Here is a 13,190-nt window from a genome sequence, read left to right as displayed (position 1 = left end):
ATTTTTTATTTTCATTTTTTTTTTTGTACTTTAATGCATTTTTTTTAATTCTTAATTTTTTTATTGTACTTTATTTCATTTTTTTAATCTTATTTCAAAATTTATTTTATTTCAGTTGCTGTTTCATTTTAGTTTCATTTTACTTTATTGTATTCTTTTTTTCGTTTTTTTGTATACTCTTTTTACTTTATTTTATTTTTTAATTAATTTTTTATTATTTTATTAGATCTTATTTCATTCCTTATTTTATTTCATTTCATTTTATTTTAGTTTAATTTTTTATTTTATTTTATTTCATTTGTTATTATTTTTTATTTAATTTTTTTTAAATTTTATTTTAATTTATTTTTTATTTTATTTTAAAACTAATTTTTGTTTCCCTATTATAATCTCATTTGATTTTCTTTTATTTTTTTTATTTCAGTTTTATTTTCATTTTTTTTATATTTTATTTCATTTTTTTTTTCTTTTTTTTATTGTACTTAATTTTTTTTTATCTTCTTTTTTCATTTTTTTACTTTTTTTATTTTTGTTTTTTATTTTATTTTAGTTTTATTCAATTTTAATTTTTTATTTAATTTTAAAATCAAATTTTTTTTCTTATTACAATGTCATTTAATTTTGTTTTATTTTACTTTATTTTAGTTTATTTAAGTTTTATTTTTTATTTTCATTTTTTTTACTTTAATTCATTTTTTTACAATAATCTTTAATTTTTTTATTGTACTTTATTTCATTTCTTTAATCTTATTTCAAAATTTATTTTATTTCAGTTTCATTTTCATTTTAGTTTCATTTTACTTTTTTCTATTACTTTTTTCTCCTTTTTTATATACTTTTTTACTTCATTTTTTTTTAATTAATTTTTGTTATTCTATTTGATCTTATTTCATTCTTTATTTTATTTCATTTCATTTTATTTTAGTTTTATTTTTTATTTTATTTTATTTCATTTGTTATTATTTTTTATTTAATTTTTTTTTAATTTTATTTTAATTTATTTTTTATTTTATTTTAAAACTAATTTTTGTTTCCCTATTATAATCTCATTTGATTTTCTTTTATTTTTTTTTATTTCAGTTTTATTTTAATTTTTTTTATATTTTATTTCATTTTTTTTTTCTTTTTTTATTGTACTTAATTTTTTTTATCTTCTTTTTTCATTTTTTTACTTTTTTTATTTTTGTTTTTTATTTTATTTTAGTTTTATTCAAATTTAATTTTTTATTTAATTTTAAAATCAAAATTTTGTTTTTCTTATTACAATGTCATTTAATTTTGTTTTATTTTACTTTATTTTAGTTTATTTAAGTTTTATTTTTTATTTTCATTTTTTTTACTTTAATTCATTTTTTTACAATAACTTTTAATTTTTTTATTGTACTTTATTTCATTTCTTTAATCTTATTTCAAAATTTATTTTATTTCAGTTTCATTTTCATTTTAGTTTCATTTTACTTTTTTCTATTACTTTTTTCTCCTTTTTTATATACTTTTTTACTTCATTTTTTTTTAATTAATTTTTGTTATTCTATTTGATCTTATTTCATTCTTTATTTTATTACATTTCATTTTATTTTTATTTTTTTATTTTATTTCATTTAGTATTATTTTTTATTTAAGTTTTACTTTTTTATCATAATCTCATTTAATTTTAGTTTATTTCAGTTTTATTTTTTTTTTTTTTATATTAATTCATCTTTAATTGTTTTTATATTACTTTATTTTTTTTTTAATCTTAAATTTAAAATTTTTTAATTTACTTCATTATTATAACTTTTCCGCATTTGGTCCTTTGTACCCTTTTGTACTGCCTTTAAAGCGTATACAGACATGTACATATGTATGTACCTACGTACATACACACGTGCATGAATGTCCGCTAAGTAATACAAATGAAAATATTAGAAAAGTTAAAATAAATATTTGCTACACAAATTCATACGCATACATACAAATAATATCATTAACAAAATGTGTATGTATTAAAGAAAATAATAATAATTTAATACCAAGAAATGTAATGCATTATAGCATCAAACAAATTACTCAAATAATGAGGAAAAAATCTATATACATAAGTAACTTAAAATAAAAAGTATAAGAAATACCGCACATCAGGAAACCCCTCTCAAGCTGTATACAAAGTGAAAACCAAACGAAAAGGAGCTGTCTTTCCTACAGAAAAAAGTTATATATGTATGCGCACACAAACATTCACACACACATTACCAGGGTTTTTGGCTAAATATCCAGCTGGTATAGGAGGAGAGATCGCATTGAAAGAGTACAGCAAATAACTGTCGATGTCGGATATAGGATTTTGTGAATTGTAGCAGACTAAATGCTGCTGATTTTGTATGTAAATGTATTTACTTGTCACTTAAGGTCTCCCATCCATTATTATTAACACTTACACATCCGCACTTTCCTACACACACATACACTTACATGCATATACAAATATATAAATATTAGAGTGAAGTTAAGAAATAATCGTAATTAGAAAATATAAGAATTTGCAGATTATCTTATGGTTAGCATTTCGTGTAAATTACTTATCAAAGAGCAAAAACAAAAACAAAAACAAAATGAAAACAACATATACATATATAAATACATATATATATATACATAAACATAATTAATTAAATATTACATTTAATACATTATATACCACAAACAATAACAAGCGTATAAATAAATACAAAAAAAATAAACCTAAATTACATATGGAATAAAAATTTTGATGAATTTTATTTGCTGGAGAGTAGCAGTGAGAAGAGAAAGAGCTCCTATCGGTCAGTGCCCATGGTGAAAAGCCCAGACCGTTAACCGGCTCTCAGCGAATTTGAAGGAATCTGCTGATTGGCTGACGAAACAAGGGATATGGTCACAAAAAAATTGAGATTGTGTTGGTGATATAGGAAAAAAATCAACACAGTATTCGCTCATTTTGCTTAGTTGCTATCTGGAAAAGTATTCGCTCCAATTAGATCGTTGCCATCTAAACAACGGCTGATTGGACGAGTGGGAGAATACGTGTGAAATAAGTGGGTAATTCGACTGACGAGTACTCCTTTAACGTGGCACCCGAAGTTGCTCGTATAAGTTTGTTTTTCACCGTACAGGGTTGCCAATATTCGACGGACCCACCTGGCAACCCTGTATCTTTTGACAGAGACGTCAGATCGCTTAATGACATACCGCTTTGGAAGCGTCAGTCCAAGCAGATTTTTACCATGGAACAGTACACGCGGTCCCAAATTGTTGAAATTTATATTCAACAAAAGAAGTCAATTGTGAAAACTCAACGTGCGTATAAAAAATTAAATAATGTGGAAAGTGCGCCTTCTAAGAACACCATTAAACGTTTGTACGAAAGGTTCAAACGTTTGTACGAAAGGTCAAATCAAAACCGACCAAGGCGTCGCCACGGACATCCCAAAATCGCCGTTCTCAGCAGTTGGGCATTGCTCGGACCACTTTACAACGAATTATCCGCATTGATTTGCATTTATTCCCGTATAAGATTCAATTGGCGCAAAGATTGTTGCCTGCGGACAAGCCTCGACGATTGGTCTGATTAATAGCATAACTTGGCGACCTATGCTATCTCTTGCAAGTGACCATTTGCCCATTATCGTCTCGATTGAAAAACCCGTCGATTTTACTTCCACGTACCTTCGTTCCTATATTAAATGCGGAATTCACTAAGGATACCTTCGCCGCTGTTCCAATTTCCACTGATGTGCCCTTAGGCGAACGTACATTCCGCAAGTTGATCATTGCTGCTCCTGCTCGCCTCATCCCAGCTGGAAGGCTCCGGAGCATTCGTCTCAATTTTCGATATGAAGCAGCTAGTCCAACAAACGAGCGCAACCACCTATAAAGGATCTCAATTGAAAAGGATTCGGCATCTGGTTATCCAACACAAGCGGACTAAATGTGCTGAGCAGTTGAAGAAATGCAACTTCACCTCTGGTGTGAATTGGCTCTGGTACACCGTAACGCTCATGTCGAACCCGATGATACACAACGACAGGGTGGCTTGCATCGTCCGGTCGACAGGTTCAAGCGTCGTGATACCAGGCGGCGGCACAAACTGACAAATAACTGTACACCGCATACTTTCTCCAGCGATGAAAAGCAGGTATCCATCAGGAAAGCTACAGCTTCCAAAACTATTAACCACACGGTATCAACAGCTGATGTTGAAAAATTTGTGTCCGACGGAAGTAACATATCTATCTCACAAGGGTCTTCAATTTGTTTTTGGCCACTCTCGGCCTAACAAGTAGAAAATAGAGAGAGTGGTCCCCCTACTGAAGCCTGGGAAACCCGCTGATCAAGGGGAGCCTTACCATCCAATAACTCTCCTTTCCGCAATAGTGAAGTCACTTGAGGCCAGCTTACTCCCACTCTTTACGAAACACCTGACTCCAGCTACAGATCAGCATGCAACTTCGATAGAGTGCACAGTAACTGCACACTGCACTAACCGCCATAAATACGCAGGCTACTCATGGGCTTAACCAAAAACCACCCTTGCAAGAGGGCTATCCTATCGAAGCCTTTCGATACAGTCAGCCATTCAACGCTACTAAATAATATCTATCCATCAGCCGACCCTCTCGCCGAAATCGAAGACGGGCGCCGCAATTGTCTGTCCTCTTTCGAGACCAAAGCTCAAAACAGTGGAACAAGGATTGTTCCTTTGGACCCAACCCGTCGAAACAGCATATTTCGTGGACATACCGTTAGACGATAACGATTGGTGACTACACCCATGGCGAAAATAATTCAGTTGGTGTGGCCAATATTAGGCCGTTAACCGGTTCTCAGCAAATTTGACAGAATCAACTGATTGGCTGACGCCACCGAGGTCATGTAAGCGGTTTGTTTATGGAAAAACTGAGATTGTGTTGGAGACATGCGAAAAAATCAACGATGTATTCGCTCGTGTTCCTTCGTTGCCGTCTGAACAACGATTGATTGGACCATGGTGAAGAGAATTCAAAAGATGTGGCCAAGGACAGACCATTAACTGACTCTCAGCGAAATTTAAAGGATCAGTTGACGCCATCGAATCATGACAGCATTTTGTTACCGAAAAATTTAGATTGTGTTGGTATACGAAAAAATCAACACCGTTTTCGCTCATGCTGCTTCGTTGCCTTCTGAAAAACGACTGATTGGGTAAATCTATGAATACGTGGCAGAATTCTACTGCTGGGTACCCAGTGATGTGGCAACCGAAGTTGCTCGCACACTTTCTCCAAACAGATTGGCCAAACCTCAAAGATGATAGATTTACAAGGTTTGGCCTATAACTATGGTGAAAAACAAAATTGTGAGGGTAACTTCGACTGCCACGTCACAGGGGATGAGCAATCAGCTGACACGGATTCACGGAAAAATCTAAAATTTTCATTTTACACAAATGCACGATACCGTCGGAAGTACACGATAATGAGTTTTCATTTACATGGCGCTGTCAGAAGTTTGAACGTACGTTTACGTCGGTGAGTGTGCGCACCATAATACAATCTTATCACCAGCCGAATTCTATACAATCATTTCACACACTCCTCTAATCAGTCGTTATTCAGATAGCTACGAAGCAACATGAGCGAAGACTGTGTTGATTTCTTTTCGTATATCACTCGTATCAATTTTTTCGCCCAACGAAATCTGCACGATAATTTCACACATATTCACACACTTGTCCACAAAAGTAATATTGTGTTGATTTTTTTCGTATATCACTAATACAATCTAAGTGTTTTTGTAAACACATCCCCTGTTTCGCCAGCCCATCAGCTGATTCTTTCATATTCGCTGAGAGCCTGTTAATGGTCTGTTATTAGTCACACCTTCTCAATTATTTTCACCAAAGCCAAACCTGGTAATCAATCTATCATCCTTGTGATTGGACGAGTGTGCAGAATTCTTCTGCTGCTGAGATCCCAGTGGCGTGGCAGCCGAAGTTACTCGCTCAATTTCGTTTTTCAACATAGCTGTAGACCAAACGTGGTAATCTATCATCCTTGGACTACATCGTAGTGGCTGAACTTCTACAACAACAAGAACCAAAACGATTAGCTGCTGTTTTCCCCCTACAATATAAAATTATGCAACTGTGAGTATTAAATAATTCTTACAACTGCACACTTAAAAATTTTATTTATTTTTGCAAGCATATGTATGTGTGTACATATTGTTATGAGCTGAAATAAATGTGGTTGAGACTTAAGCGCTTGAGACTTATTACTCTGGCCCTTTAAAATCTTCCGTTCGGTTTTGGCTTGGTCTCGGCCGAAACTAGCCAAAGTTCGGTTCGGTTTGGCCTTAAGTCTTAGTCTTTACTAATGAAACTATTTATGTTGCTTATAATTGGGTGCAATTTAAAACGTCTAAAATCACTCAGGTCGTCTTGGCAGGTCCTATAAAATTGCTAGTGAAATCTTATCCAATACCCTATCCCATCCTAATTTTCTATTTAAATAATTAATTTCCTCTCAAATCCAAAATAAAGCATAAATTAGGTACTGCACCTTTCGGCGACCTTTCAACCTTTCAAGGTTACCAAAAAATTAGCTACAAGTGGGTAAAAAAAGCAACAACGTTGAAAATTTGTAAATTTTTAAGAACAGTGTAGAAGTCTGGCCAAGGCTGGTATTTGGCTGGAATTTAGAATAATGGCAATTTTTGGCAAACTATAATGTCTTTATTAATGAAACTTGGTGGAGATGTTAGTGAGGTGTTAAGGAACACTCTTTATAACTCCAATCTATGCGAGAAATAATAATTTCGTAATTATATGCCTTCAATGTGCCCTCGGGAACTTCACTATAATTTGCCACATTACACTATATATTTTTTAACACTTCACTAAAATTCACCAAAAATACACTCACACGCGTGTTTTCACTTATTTTTATCCTTATATTTAAATTATTTTTATTAAAATTAAATGCAAATGCATTTGTCCATACAATCACTTTCCAATTTTAAACGCGAATAAGAAGAAGATTCGAATGACAATTGTATGGTGTTGCCGGATGCCTGCAAAGGAAAAAGGAAAACAAAAATATGAGCAAAACTTAAGTATTTGAGATTAGTGTTAATGATGGAGATGGGGGTATTTGTGCCTCCTTACTACATACACGCATATGACGTTTTCATTTTGGGTTTAATGGTTTTAACACGGAAAGGAGTTCTACACAAAAATACTGTGGATTGCGTAGACGAAGTTGGACTGATGAGGGTTATTTTTCTGAAAGGAAACGAGTTTTTTAATAAAGACAACTACGACGCCCTATTTGGTTTGCAGACATGATAATCGAATTTTTATGGAGAAAATCTGTTTATAAAAGGCATAAGGACCCGTTTGTAAAACTGATGGAAGCAATCGTAATTTTTGGTTTTTAATTACTTTATTATTTTTTGTGATACGCTTAATACCATTGTTTTTAAATTTCGATGAGTTGTATGCTTTTATTTTCAAAAATATTTCTTAATTTTTAATGACAGCAAAAAATACTGCAGTTTTACAATGGATCTTCCACTGAACATCCCTGCATACGAACTTCGTTTTTATTTCAGGTGTATGGCAACACCAACTTTTCATTAAATTGCAGAACTTTAACATTAAATTACTTAAAAACTATAAGCCTCCGGCAGGTGCGGTTTTCAGTTTTAAGATGGGGATACACCCCTCTATCCCCCCCGTTTAACCTTTTTTCTCAAAGCGATGGACATTATACTAAATATTTCCCTGCGATTTTTCTGAATTCTAAAAACAAAAATCGAAAATAATTTTTGTTTTTTATATTAATTCTGAACAATCATTCGCGCATCATTCGCGTTTCAGACGTAGCATTGCTTATAGTATTACATATTGTAACACCCTATAAATACATTCAGTTTTTTTATTCTATTTAAAATATATTTCCTTCAAGTTTGGCAGAAACTCGCTGTCACCTTTCTTATTTCGCACCAAAAGTAACGTAGCTGTTTTATTTTTATTTTATTTTTGAATTTCTGTTTATTCAACTGTATCAACCTAAAGTCAATATACAAAAACAACTATGAACTTAAGCAAATATAAACTTTATGTGAATTGTATTAGTAGCGATACGAATTTCACTCCCCGCTTTTATCAGCTGAAAGTTAAGATTAGAAAGATTAAAAATTGAGACAAAAATCTAAAAATCGCAATAAAACTAAAGTAATTTCAATAACTTATAAATTTTGATAACATAGCATTGAAGGCGCGAAAGAGCAACCACATTGCCACATTAAACGAGTACGAGTGCAAATGTATGTGCACACATGCAAGAAACGGCGAAAGAGCAACTGACGCAGGGGAACAGAGAGCCAACAGAACATTTTGTGTTTTCGCATTTACGCTCTCGTTGATAAGAAACCAACAACAACTGTGCGCGAGCAGCATTCGAGTCCAGTCAGCGGCAGCGCAGTATTCCACAGCAGACACCAAGTGGCAGTCATACTTAAGCGCAGCTGATCAGTCTTAAGTGGCGGGATAGATATTTATATTTAGTTGAGGCAGCGCAGACGCTGTCGGTTCTCCAAAGTTGATTCAAGTATTTGATAAATGGGCGTGTGGAAAAATTTGAGCCACCGATAACTATTGAGCGAATTAACTGTTGTTACAATTGGATGTGAAAGCAAGTGTTTTTTTTATGATACTCATCATCTAATTATAAGCGAAGGAATATCGAGCAGCAATGTTTTGGGAGAATAACGAATCAGGACCGCCAACGCCACCAAGTGTTGTACGGAGTCGAATTGTTGAATTTGTGGCGGGATCACTGGGTAAGTGGGCAATGAATTTAGGAATCAACCAAGTGTATGTGTATTTGTATATGTATATATGCAAATGAAAATTTATATACAGAAGTGTAGCAAAGGCACGTGTAGAGGCGCTTTTGACTTAAATAAAAACATGAACATACCTGCATACACCTACGCATGTATGTGTGGTTGTACTTATGCAGCGTATTTGTATGTCGCTTTGTGTGTATCGGGCGCGTGAATGAATGAATGAATGATGCAAGAAAGTGTCATAAAGTGAAATGGAAATTGGTTACTCGTTTATTAAAGCATTGTGGAAGAGTTTAGCTGCCTTATAATATATGAACATACATAGGTACATGCATTTAATGTGTGTGGTGATAACAGTGCCAGACCCCCAAGCTTATCAATTGAGTTAAATGTGTGTGTGCCATTCAAAATACTTTGAAAAAAAAATAGAAAATTCGATAAAAGATAATTACACAGCGCAACAAAATTATGTTTTTTAATTGGATGAGAAAAGCGACATCATGAGTAGCCCATTACTAGAGAAGACGTCGGTCAAATGTACCAAATCTTTGCCATAGAAATCTTCACATGCGTTATGCACTGCTATAAATCAATTGCTGATTAACAAATTATCGCAAAATTAGATTTTTTTCGCCGTGCTAAATACCTCAAAAGTCGTGTGTAAATAATTGAAATGGTTGTTTTTGTTTTGGCATCTCGACAAGCACTTTGTCTATCTTTATTGTGTATTCGCCGCTAATCAAAAAAATTATTTATGGCAAAGGCTAAAATATTACTATTCAATTAAATAAATAAATAAATAAGTAATTGGCGTGTACTCTCGTGTTACGTGTTTAGCCCAGCTCCTTCGCCTATTTGTGGCGTGCGTCTTGATTCCACAAATGGAATGGCCTAAAACCCCGGCAAATTGGCTTTTATGAGGAGAAATACACTCGGAGGTTTGTCATTGCCTGCTGAAGGGCGACCGCTATTTAAAAAAAAAGCTTTTTCTATCATTTTGCCGTTTCATGCACGAAGATTCGAACCTACACACGCCCGAATGCTAGTCACGCACCAAATCATTCGGCTACGACGGCCACTTACTTACATTTACTGAATATATAAAATAGTTATTGTTCTTGTAATAGCATAATCATTTCCCATTAATGTTTGGGGAAGCTGCTGGAGTGACAGGCTTTGGCCGAGTATACACCCAAATCATTCCAGTAGCGTAGAACCGCCTAAACATAAAATAAAGGGTTTTCCAATAACAGGTATTATTTTGAATAGTCCGCTATTTCGGTAGATGTCACTTTTGTAGCTGTCATTTTTTGATATTTGACAAGTAGAAACTACGCCATTAATAGAAATGGAACGATACACGCTTAAACAACGCATTGAAATTATTAAAATTCACTATAAAAATGGTGAAAATTTGGCAGAGACGGTTCGTAAAACTCGGAACATTTTTGAGTCCTCGAGAAGCACCTTGTCGGACCGCAATTCAGAAATTAGTGAAAAAATGCGAGCTGTTGGGACAAGTTAGTGATGTGAAGAATAAATCCCATGCACGTCGCTCAAGAACAGCCCAAAAAACCCAGGTCTGTCCATTCCTCGTCGTTTGTTTAGAATTAGGAATTCCACAAACGTCGTTACACCGTATTTTGCATAAAAATTTGACTCTTAAGGCTTATAAAGTCCAGTTAACACAAGAACCTAAGCCGGCCGATCATCAACAACGTCGTGTCTTTGCTGATTGGGTTGTTGAAATGCATGAAAATGATCCGAAATTCCATCGAAAAATCATCTTGAGTGATAAGACCCATTTCCACCTCGGTGGCTTCGTCAAAAGCAAAATTGTCGGACCTGGGGCTCAGAAAATCCAAGAGTTATTGTTGAAAAGCCTCTCTATCCTCAACGTATGAGTGTTTAGTGCGGTTTATGGTCCGGCGAAGTCATTGGACCTTAGGTAGGTAGGTAGGCATCCAGTGCTGTTGCACGCTAAAGAATCTCAAGCGCCTAGCCGCCAGAGCCGGACATTTGCAGAGAAAGTGTTCAACAGTCTCTTTCTCTGCAGGATCCCCATAGCTCCTGCAATAGGGGTTGTACGGAATTCCAAGCATGAGTACCGATCACCCAGTGACCAGTGACCACCGCAATGAGTTTGGAAATTGAATGGCGGGGGATTCCCGTCACCTTAAGCGCTCTGTTTCTATCGTATTGAGGCCGTAGTGTTTTCGAAATAGCACACGATGGGACAGACCACCATCTGTCTTGCGCTTTTTCTAGAAAGAAATTGTGTAGTTTCCCTTTAACGACGGTCAAGGGGACTCCGATGTCTGAGAAGGGGACAGCTGGAACTTTTGAAGCTGTAATTTTTTGATATTTGACAAGTAGAAACCACACCATTAATAAAAATGGAACGATACACGCTTAAACAACGCATTGAAATTATTAAAATTCACTATAAAAATGGTGAAAATTTGGCAGAGACGGTTCGTAAAACTCGAACCCCTTTCTGGCAAGCTCACCGGCAATTTCATTTCCCTCTATATTCCTGTGCCCAGGAACCCAGATAAGGGAAATGTTTCCTGCACGTTCGAGACGTTTGACATTCCTCCTTACAGGAGTTCCCCCAAAAGAGAGCTGCAATACGGGGACGACAGGGCCTTGATCGCAACTTGACTATCGGAAAAAATATTAATGTCTCCCTCCCAACAGCGATCCCGAAGCATTCTGCATGCCTGCAGGATCGCGAAGACCTCTGCTTGAAAAGCACTGCTTGTTTCCGGCAGCTTAAAGCAGACAGAAATGCTGGCTGACCACTCCACACGCCATTTTGGATCCGTCAGTGAAAACAGAGGTATCTATATCCGTATGGACTCTCCCCTCTTTCCAATCTTGCCTGCTCGGAAAGATAGCCCTAGCACAACCCTCAAAGCCCAGTTTGCGGATGGGCCTTACTTTTTCGAAAATGAAGCTGGAGCAACAGTTACGGTGAATGGATTGCGCTATCGAGATATGATTAACGATTTTTTATGGCTGTAATTGGATGGTAATGATCTAGAAATCGTTTATTTTTAACAAACGCGCTACGTGCCACACAAGCAACGAAACCATTCTTTGAATATCACAATAACACCTCTTATTGGAAACCCCTTTAGTTGTTGACACGTCAATTGTCCGGATACTGAGCTCTCCTTTGCTTTTTTTCAAATGGTTTTAATTTCTATTGACAATTTATTTATACATTTTTTCTTTCCTTTTCCTCAAGGTGGTGCGGCGCAAGTATATGTCTCCCAGCCACTGGACACTGTCAAGGTGAAGCAACAAACTTTTCCATTTCTCTACAAAAATATGTTCGATTGCTTTGTGAATACCTACAAAAAGGACGGCATCGTTCATGGTCTGTATGCGGGCAGCGTGCCCGCTGTAGTAGCCAATGTTGCTGAGAATTCAGTGCTATTTGCGGCGTATGGTGGTTGTCAGTCGTTTGTCGCATGTCTTGTGGGAAAACAACACACCAACCAATTGAATACAACAGAAAATGCGTTCGCCGGTTTCTTTGCGGCATTCTTCTCCACATTCGCGCTGTGTCCGACGGAGTTGGTGAAGTGTAAATTACAGGCGTTACGGGAGGTATGTCAACGAGCAATTCGCCACTCGCCATTATTTTCTAATCTAAATATTAAATTAAGTATATTAAATGTATTTTTAGTCAGCCGAGTGTTGTCCTGGAGTACCAGCAAATGAACACATGACGCCATGGAAATTAACTAGAATGATCTACAAAGCAGAGGGTGAGTTATAATACAAATAACCAATAAGCGTAAATTTACCATAAATGTTTGCTTTGGCGCGCTACGTTAGGTATTCCCGGCTTCTTTCGCGGTCTCACGCCGACTTTTATGCGCGAAATGCCCGGCTACTTTTTCTTCTTTGGCAGCTATGAGGCAACGCGTGAATTGCTGGCGAAGTAAGTTTAATAATCTTATAAATCTGTATAATTGCTAGTTTAAAAAAAAAAAATAATAATAATAAATTTCCCTTTCAGACCCGGTCAATCAAAGGACGATATTGGTCCACTTAATACAATGATTGCCGGCGCTGTAGGTGGCGTCATGCTATGGACAATGATCTTCCCCGCCGATGTAATTAAGAGTCGTATACAGGTGCGAAATTTGAATCGCGGCATGATGTCAGTGGGACTTGATATTTTACGCAAAGAAGGCATAATGGCGCTCTATAATGGGCTGCTACCCTCAGTGCTGCGCACCATTCCAGCAACTGCAACACTCTTTGTAGTGTATGAATATACGAAAAAGATGCTGCACAAAAAATTCGATGCATTAAATGTATAG

The 13,190-nt window shown here is 35.3% G+C and overlaps 1 protein-coding gene and 1 long non-coding RNA gene across 2 annotated transcripts; one reads left to right on the top strand and one right to left on the bottom strand.

Moving 5' to 3' along the window:
* Positions 1-8,056: 8,056 nt before the first annotated feature.
* Positions 8,057-13,190, top strand: LOC128857273 (mitochondrial ornithine transporter 2). Its single transcript, XM_054092959.1, has 5 exons — positions 8,057-8,841; positions 12,104-12,468; positions 12,548-12,629; positions 12,700-12,805; positions 12,884-13,190. Exons 1-5 carry the CDS (start codon positions 8,754-8,756, stop codon positions 13,188-13,190), a joined length of 948 nt encoding a protein of 315 aa, XP_053948934.1. The 5' UTR covers positions 8,057-8,753.
* LOC128857274 (uncharacterized) lies at positions 11,762-12,864 on the bottom strand. Its single transcript, XR_008453913.1, has 2 exons — positions 12,669-12,864; positions 11,762-12,615 (listed from the first exon to the last, which is right to left on the bottom strand). It is a non-coding gene; the product is annotated as an uncharacterized LOC128857274 (long non-coding RNA).

The sequence above is a fragment of the Anastrepha ludens genome, chromosome 3 (assembly GCF_028408465.1).
Source record: "Anastrepha ludens isolate Willacy chromosome 3, idAnaLude1.1, whole genome shotgun sequence".
NCBI lineage: Eukaryota > Metazoa > Arthropoda > Insecta > Diptera > Tephritidae > Anastrepha > Anastrepha ludens.
The sequence above is the reverse complement of the archived record's forward strand: the minus strand, read 5'-3'. Positions and strand labels throughout refer to the sequence as shown.

Bases quoted from the DNA above. Each gene is read 5' to 3' on its own strand.
- LOC128857273 (XM_054092959.1), top strand. From the start codon at position 8,754: ATGTTTTGGGAGAATAACGAATCAGGACCGCCAACGCCACCAAGTGTT. The intron at 12,469-12,547 runs GTATGTCAACGA...ATGTATTTTTAG, and splicing joins AATTACAGGCGTTACGGGAG to TCAGCCGAGTGTTGTCCTGG. The intron at 12,630-12,699 runs GTGAGTTATAAT...GCGCTACGTTAG, and splicing joins AATGATCTACAAAGCAGAGG to GTATTCCCGGCTTCTTTCGC.